The sequence below is a fragment of the Archocentrus centrarchus genome, chromosome 10 (assembly GCF_007364275.1).
Source record: "Archocentrus centrarchus isolate MPI-CPG fArcCen1 chromosome 10, fArcCen1, whole genome shotgun sequence".
Classification (NCBI taxonomy): Eukaryota; Metazoa; Chordata; class Actinopteri; order Cichliformes; family Cichlidae; genus Archocentrus; species Archocentrus centrarchus.
Genome location: NC_044355.1, coordinates 27,179,170 through 27,188,237, shown reverse-complemented (window position 1 = coordinate 27,188,237; position 9,068 = coordinate 27,179,170). Strand labels below are relative to the sequence as shown.

At 43.5% G+C, this 9,068-nt stretch overlaps 1 protein-coding gene across 1 annotated transcript; it reads right to left on the bottom strand.

Moving 5' to 3' along the window:
- Positions 1 to 1,876: 1,876 nt before the first annotated feature.
- Positions 1,877 to 8,747, bottom strand: LOC115786439 (uncharacterized). Its single transcript, XM_030738581.1, has 2 exons — positions 8,678 to 8,747; positions 1,877 to 3,119 (listed from the first exon to the last, which is right to left on the bottom strand). Exon 2 carries the CDS (start codon positions 3,092 to 3,094, stop codon positions 2,180 to 2,182), a length of 915 nt encoding a protein of 304 aa, XP_030594441.1. The 5' UTR covers positions 3,095 to 3,119; positions 8,678 to 8,747; the 3' UTR covers positions 1,877 to 2,179.
- Positions 8,748 to 9,068: the final 321 nt, after the last annotated feature.

Here is a 9,068-nt window from a genome sequence, read left to right as displayed (position 1 = left end):
CTATCTGCATTTATTTAAAGTCACTTTGTTCTAAGAGACCTCCTTTATTCTGGAAAACCAGAGGCAGCAAGACCCCCAGCAAGGAAGAGAGCAGGCATCAGTGATGACACATGTGGAACTGATCAAGTCTGATAAAGTATGAATGGAAGAGTTTGTGTCAGTGTGGGTTGCAAATCATTCTAAAAGTTTTTTTTGAGCCAAGAAGTTATCCACCTGAGTTCAGGAATACTCGCTGTGCTGAAGCTACACTGAGCTTTCTGGGTAACATTATCTCATTTTTTCTCACATGTTGAATTTAACACACACTTATATCACTATTGTCTCCTGAGGCAATAGCCTTTAAAAAATAGCATTACAAGATGGTGGGCTGGGGCTGCCTGGTTAGCCAAACATATGAATAAATATACACTCACTAACCACTTCATTAGGTATACTTTGCTAGTCCTGGGTTGGACAGTCAGGCTATTTTCGAGGCATTTTCACCCAGAGAACTGCCACTCACTGGATATTGTCTCTTCTTTGGACCATTCTCCGTAAACCCTGAAAACATCAGTAGTTTCTGAAATACACAGACCAGCCAGTCTGACATCAACAATCACTTTTCTTTCCCTATTTTAACGCTCGGTTTGAGATTCAGTCGGTCTTCTCAGAACTGTCTGCATATCTAACTGCACTGAGCTGCTGTCCTGTGCTTGGATGATTAGATATTTGCATTAACAAACAGCTGAACAGGACTACTTAACAAAGTGGCCAGTGAGTGTGTATGTGCATATTTCATTCTTGAAAAAGCAGCTGGGAGACATGACCAGCAACGGTGTGAGGGGCTGTGGTAGAAATGGTGGTAGAGGTCACAGTGCAGAGGTCAGAGCTGTGGAAGAGAAGGCAGTGAAGAAGCGAACAGCACAGAGGTTCAGTATTTAATCCTGAAAGATAGAAGAAACATGTTTGATTTTATTAATACTATTGCAGCCCTATTAACAGGAACCTTGTATCTTTGTGTGTTGCTTATGCTCTCCACATTCTAATGGATTTTAGCCCCTGAGAAAGGTTCCTGCAGTGGAAACAGTGCTTCTGTTACACCCTGAGAAGGGGAAAGGAAATCAATAAATACACTCGAACGCGATGCTTCTCCTTCAGCAGCTTCATTGAGAATATATAATTATTTGGACGTATACACATAGATACAAAACATTAATATGGAACACTATAACAAAAGTACACATCAGTCAGTTCTAGGACAATATCACAAAATGATCTTCCTTCATCTGTCTTCAGGTAAATAATGATTTCAACCAAGGTACAGTATAATTTCCCCGTCCTCCCTTGCAGGTAAACCCAAATATGACATAAATGCCCAAGCAAATTATTAAACACAAATTTAAATCATCAAACTCCAAAGTATTGAAAATAACATTTATATACACACATCAACAGACATTTTTCCTTATTCCTATTCTCTCTACAATAGTTGTTCAGTACAAACAGAACTAACACGCACATGCATCGCCATCACCGTATGCACACATTCTGGCGGCGCAGTGCACTATGCTAGCGGCAGCGTAGAGCACTTAGCTCAGCTAGCTAGCCAACAGTATGCTACAAGAAATGCAAAAGAAATAACACTTCAAAACGTCTTGAACAGGTAGTGAGTCAGTCTACAGAGAGTCAAACAAAACTCGGCACATATCTCCACAGCTTAGGAGCACAAACACTCATCACATACCTGAGAAGGGGAAAGGAAATCAATAAATACACTCGAACGCGATGCTTCTCCTTCAGCAGCTTCATTGAGAATGAAGCACCGCGGCCGGAGTGCCCCCCTCCTGCAGTGCAAGGTATGACTAAACGATCACATATCCCACACATTAACAAAAAGGCTCAACAAGTAGATCACCGATGGAAGAATGATAGGTTATATTCTTAACAATTCCCATGGAGATATTTACCTCAATTATGAACTTTGATTAATAATCAATAGAATAATAAAATCAACCTATCACACTCTCCCCTACAAAGTTAGATGTCGTCCCGACATCACAGCACTCATAAACCAAGGGTTCTTAAGTCATTATATCCTAGTTGGCTCAACCACGTGATCGGTGGGAGGGTACCGCCAATTAATCACCCAAATTTAGTGATCTGTTCTCTTCATTCATCATTTTCGGCACTGAATCTGTGTCTAGTATCCTTGCATAATTATAGGTTGGTAGGTCTGGAATGGATTGGTCCACAGTGTCACTGGTCGAATGTGTTGATATTGTATGGGCTGATGTTGGTAGAGCCTTTCATTTCCATATGCTGTACTATAGCATGTTGGAGTCCCAAGTTGATCATAGGTGAAGACTTTAGGGGCTCGTCTTTCCCTCCTTGGTGCACCATCTGTCTGTTCTTTTTCTCCTCCAGGTGGCTCTGGATGTTGGAATGCTGGAATTTCATCCACTGCTTTTTCAACTAAGCTCTCATCCCTGTCCTGATAGTTCTCTTCCTGTGGCACATTTTCCTGCTGTGTTTCAGGCTCATCTGTGTTTGCTATGAGCCTTCCTTCAATCAATTCATCATCACTCAAATTTTGTTTCTCCTGACCACTGTCCTGTTGTGTGTCTGCACGCTCAATCACTCCGTCTGCATGGGGCATTTGAGAGTGTATTACTGGTTTGTAACAGTACACCCATTCCTCTTCTTCATCTTCCTCTTTCTGATCTGCATTTTCTGTCTCTGTCTCCTTCACCCTTCTTTTCTCTTGCTTTGGTGGTGCTTTTGGCTCAGTTTCCAGAGGTAAGTAATCACACAGCAGCAACAAGTTGCGATGCATGGTTCTTGACCTTCCTCTTCCTTGCTCAGGCTTGACTTCATACACCGGGAGGCCTTCTGCAACCTGACGGATCACAACATGAATATCCTGTTCCCAGTGATTACGAAGCTTTCCAGTTCCTCCCCTAGGTGTCAGGTTTCGAACAAGGACTCGATCGCCAGGACATAGCACAGAGCTTCTTACTTTCCCATCATAATGTTTTTTACTTCTCTCTGCTGCCTTCTTTGCGTTCTCTCGTACTATTTCATGTGCCTCCTGCATTTCTTGTTTCCATTTCTCCATGTATGCTCGGTGGTCTGTTTTCCCTGTCCCAGTGGTGAGACCGAACAGGAGATCAATAGGTAACCTTGGGGACCTTCCGAACAGAAGGTAGAAAGGGGAAAAACCAGTTACCTCACATCGCGTGCAGTTATATGCATAGATCAACTTGTTCAGGGATTCTTTCCAGCTTGTTTTCTGCTGATCAGTAAGTGTCTTTAACATTTGTAATAGTGTTCGGTTGAAGCGTTCAACCTGCCCATTTCCTTGTGGGTGATAAGGTGTCGTTCGGGATCCTACTATGCCACAGTTCTTTTTCAACTGGGAAAAGAGTTGGTTCTCAAATTCGCCACCCTGATCATGGTGTATCCGTGCTGGCAGTCCAAACTTCAAGGCATAATCGTTAAATATACGATCAGCCACTGTTTTGGCAGACTTAGAGGTGGTGGCATAAGCCTGTGCAAAACGAGTAAAGTGATCAACGATTACCAAGATATACTCGTATCCACCTTTACATTTGTCCAAGTGAAGAAAATCTATTGACACCAGTTCAAATGGCTGTGTGGTAACAATACTTGTGAGAGGGGCCCTCGTTTCTCTACATGGTGGTTTTTGTTTCAGGCAAGTACAGGTCTTTGTCACATAATGTTCAATGTCTTTTTGCATGTAAGGCCAAAAGAATCTATCCCTGACCAACGATGTTGTTCGATCAGTGCCTTGATGACCCATTTCGTCATGCAATTCTCTCAGTACAGTGGTTTTATACTTCTCAGGTAGTACAAGCTGTGTCTTGTTTGTTGTCTTCCTGCAAAGAATGCCATTGTTATCAATATGAAGTTTTTCCCATTCACGCAGTAGGCACTTACTGTGGGTGCTTAATGCATTGAATTGTTGTCTTGATGGCCTTTCATTCCTTATTTTGCACTGCATTATTGGGCTAATGTTTTCATCATCCTGCTGTGCTTGCCTAATCTCTGCCACTGGGAATGGTTTGTGTGTCTCTTCACTGACTGCTGTACACTGGAGAGGGGAAAGCATTGCACAGACATTTGCTAAGTTAGATTCTTGTGTCTCAACAGCTTGGGTTATTGTTGCCACACAATCTGATCCCACTTCCTCTGTGCAGTGTTTGATCATTTCCTCTATTTTAACATTTATTCTTGACAGGCTATCAGCATCCACATTCTCTCTCCCTGGACGATATCGGATGGTGAAATGGAAATCTGCGAGCTCTGCCACCCATCTACATCCTGTTGCATTGAGCTTGGCACTTGACAGAATGTAGGTGAGAGGATTGTTGTCAGTGAACACTGTGAACGTAGGCGCATAATAGAGATAGTCTCTGAATTTCTCTGTGACTGCCCACTTTAGTGCAAGGAATTCCAATTTTCCTGAATGTAGGTGATAATTCCGTTCAGCTGCAGTCAATGTTCGGGAACCATAAGCTATTACACGGAGCTTATCATCCTGTTGCTGATAAAGAACTGCCCCGAGGCCCTGGTTTGAGGCATCGGTGTGGAGGATGAATGGTTTAGAGAAGTCTGGGAACCCGAGGATTGGTGGTTCAACCAAACAATCTATTAGACGTTCCAATATGCACTGGTGTTTTTCAGTCCACACAATTGGCTTATGGGATGGCACAGCTTTGCTCCTTCTTGTAGACTGTCTTGTGTTTGTCCTGTTTTGCGGCACATTATTGTCTTCTGCTGTGCCTTTCAGTAAGTCATAAAGGGGCCCTGCAATACGGGAGAAGTCCTGTATATACTGTCTATAGTAGCTTAACAAACCCATGACAGTCCGCAGCTCTCCCACATTGCTTGGCGCCTTATCTTTCAAAGCTCTTACTACTATGGTGTCACTTGGGTCGATTTTGCTACCTTCTGCTGAAACAATCCTTCCCAGGTAGCGAACCTCAGGTTTAAATAATTCGCACTTACTGGGTTTTAGCTTGACTCCATAATTCCTCAGCAGTTGGAGCACTTTCCTAACATGACTGACATGATCCTCAAATGAGTGACTGTACACTAGAGTGTCATCCAGGTATGGTACACAGATGTTGTCTCGCACCTCTTCCAGACACTCTTCCATGCAGCGTTGGAAAGCTGCAGGTGCATTCATTAGTCCGAATGGGATTCTTATCCATTCGTACAGGCCCCATGGTGTCACAAATGCAGTCAAAGGCCTGCTCTCTTCATCCATAAAGCCCTGATGGTAGGCCTTTCCCTGGTCTAACAAGGAGAACCACGAGTTGCCACCAAGACTGTCGAGGATGTCCTGCACTCGAGGAATTGGCTGTCTGTCAGGGTGAGTCTTTTTGTTGAGTTCTCGGTAGTCTATACAAAGACGTAAGCTACCATCTTTTTTTCTCACACAGACAACTGGTGAGGCATAAGATGAGTTGGACTTCTCTACCCATCCTTGTGCAATAAGGTTGTGCAGGTATTCTTTCATCTCCTTATACAGTGGCTTCGGTACTGACAGGTAAGTGCGTGCCACAGGATCCAAATCCTTGAGTGATATTTTCAGTTTCAGCTTTTCGATACGCCCAATGTCATCATCTGATTTAGAAAAGGAAGCGCATTCATCACGAAGCATCCCTTGTACCACCACTCTTTCAGGTTCACTCAGATGGCTCAGATCAATTGGTGGATCCCATGGAGTGTCAGGAACCCGCCCACTCTCTGCAGCCACGTGATTGACTAACACTGGGGGACACTGATTTGGTTCCTCTAAAATTGTAGCTGGATACACAGCTTGGACTTGCTGTAAGGTGCCCACAACAGTTTTTCCTGATAACTCAATGTCATGATCAGTGGGATTTTGCACATCGAGAGCAATGTAAGGAGGAACACCCTTTCTGAGTGTTATCAAAGTCTCACAAAACTCAAGCCCTTCAGCCCACTGAGGATTTATGTCAGGCTCAAAGAGAAGGGTAGTGTCTTTATTCAGTGGCTTGGTCTGCACCCTACAGTCAATCTGCACAGAGGTGTGTTTGGGTACAAGGATTTTCTCTTTTGACGTTCTCACCACATAGTCATGTGATCGGTCAGCAGTCACCAGATCAACGAAGGTAGTGACATTTTTCTCTCCAAGGCATGGGAAAGCCACTCTCAATGACTCATGCAGCTGCTCTGTTCTTGCGGTATCCATTTGCTCTACAGTACTGGTCTTCACTATTTGTTCAATGACATTAAAGCCTATAATGGGCTGTGGAAGGTTTTCACCTTTCATCACTAACATGGGAATAACAAGTTCTTTAGAGTTGGCTCCCTCAGCAGCCAAACTAAAATTGACTTCAATGAAACCCTTATAAGGCATGTTCTGTCCATTGGCAGCTGTGATTTTCAAGTCATCAGGTGCATCAAGTAACTCAGAGATGTCTTTTAATTTTTCATGTGGTAAATGTCTCTGTTTCCACTTTTCATCAACAATACACACTTGGGAGCCTGTATCCCATAACGCTTGAGTTCTGCAGTTTTGTATATAACATTCAACCATACACTGCTTCCCTACAAGAGCAACAAGACGGGATTGGCTATCCACCTTTATGGGGCGTACAGAACTTGTTTTTGGGTGAATGTGCTGGTTTACCTGAGGTTTTGGTTGTTTATTACAGTTTTTTCTGTGTTTTGGCCAATGTTCAGCTTGACAGATCTTAGAACAATAAATGCTTTTTTTACAGGCTGCACACCTTCTGAGTCTTTTGAGTTTCCCATGAACACCACAGTGGGAGCAAAGCTGTTGGGACATTACACTATTACTAGTTACTCCCTGTCCCGCGGGGGTAACCCTCTTCCGTTTAAAGGACCATCCCTGTCTTGTCTAGGGATTCTCACCCTGCAACCTGCGAGGAAGTGCTCGCTACTACCACATCTATAGCAGTGGGTGCAATATTCAGTTCCACTTTGCTGGCAGCCAACACACTTTCTGAGGCGTGCATGATTTAGAGTGGGATACTGGCGTTGTGGTGCAACTCTCGGCTGATTCTGAGCTGTATCACCTCTTTGTCCCGACCCTGCAGGAGACCAGTTTTGTGGCCAGTGCTGGAGCGGAGGAGGAGGAGGAGCACATTCTGGCACCATGGGTAAGGCAAAGTACTGTGTTTGTGCTGAATTGGGCTGTTGGATTGCCTCTCTGATTTGTGCAACTTCAGCGCCCAAGTTTTTCAACAATGCCATATCAGAACGTATTTCTTTGAGTTCATTCAGCAGGTCGGACTGGGGTTTGATGTTGGTTTCAGGATTTTGGGTTTTTCTTTTTTTATCTGCAGGAGTGTCAGACTGGAGTGAGTGCACAGTGGTTGGCCGCCCCTGGGAAAGTGTTTTCTTTTTCTTTTGTCTCTCTGCTTCATTTGCACAGGCAACATTGAGTTTCTCAAGAAGCAGCTCATCACCAGTTGTTGCTTGTTGGACGTATGGCTGCAGGTCACTTCTGATGTTGTCATTCTGCAAGCCTGTCAGAACTGTGTGGAGAAACATGCTTTGCACAAGGACAGGATCATATCTTAAACCAGATTCCTCTTCCTGTGAAGCAAATAGGATTTTTTGTCTCAAATCCAGAGCTCGAATTAAAAAGGTTTGTGGGGTTTCCTTACTACTCTGGACCTCTGATGTGAGCTGTTTGTACAGTTCTGTTGCACCTTTTTCTTGATAGTGGGACCTCAGAATCCTCCTCAAGGTAGGCAAGTTAAGGTTGGTTCTGCCCTCCAGATAACTGCGTAATTGTAAGCCTGGTGCTATTGACCTGATTACTGCATCAACTATTTCTATTTCAGGAACTCCTTTGCTGATGGCTTGTTCAATTTGGTGTGCTAGACTGGAGAAGGTAAGTTTGTCCTTTTGGCCTGGCTCACCAATCTGGCCAGCTATTCTGAATTCTCGGCCCCATGGTAATGATAGGCAGGGCTGGGGGACCTGTTTGGCATGGTTATCCTTCCCACTCACAGACTGTTTGGCTCCACTAATTGGATTTGTTTTTTCCAGTCGTGATAATGCTAAAGCCAACTGGAGTGTCTCTATCTCTCTTTTCAGTCGCTCTTCTTCTGAAGGCTGGGTGACCTGCTCTTGTGTCTCATTTGTCAGGTTAGCATCTGAGGTTATGTGTTCTAGTGCACTATTCTGAGTAGCCTGTTGCAACTCAGCGATTTTATCTTTCAAAACCAGGAACTCAGCCATACCTTGATCCTCAAGCTCGCCCAGCTCCTCTCTTTCTAAGTGCCTTATGACATATGAAATTAGGGAGGAGCGGCTTCTACCTGATACATTTTCAAGTTTTGAACCACCAATACACAGAAAATCACAAACTTCAATCAAAGTGTCCTTGTTCAATGTGTACAAAGCACCAAAAACTTCTAATTTCAAGTCCTCCAACTCTGAAGAATCCATTTCAGTCTCTAGTTTTTACAATGTATTAGTGTGATGCAGGACCTTCTCTTTGCAGAATAGACAGTGTAGCTCTCCTGGTACCAGTAGATGACCTCAGATTGCATGCGGATCCCTCTGCTCGGTCGCGGAACCACCACACCGTATCTCTCAGCCCGTTTGTAGATGGAAGGGGTTGAATGATGACCAGGGCATCTATCTGGGACAGCGGACCCTCATCACATTCATCCCAGCGGTGCCTCCAAAATGTTACACCCTGAGAAGGGGAAAGGAAATCAATAAATACACTCGAACGCGATGCTTCTCCTTCAGCAGCTTCATTGAGAATATATAATTATTTGGACGTATACACATAGATACAAAACATTAATATGGAACACTATAACAAAAGTACACATCAGTCAGTTCTAGGACAATATCACAAAATGATCTTCCTTCATCTGTCTTCAGGTAAATAATGATTTCAACCAAGGTACAGTATAATTTCCCCGTCCTCCCTTGCAGGTAAACCCAAATATGACATAAATGCCCAAGCAAATTATTAAACACAAATTTAAATCATCAAACTCCAAAGTATTGAAAATAACATTTATATACACACATCAACAGACATTTTT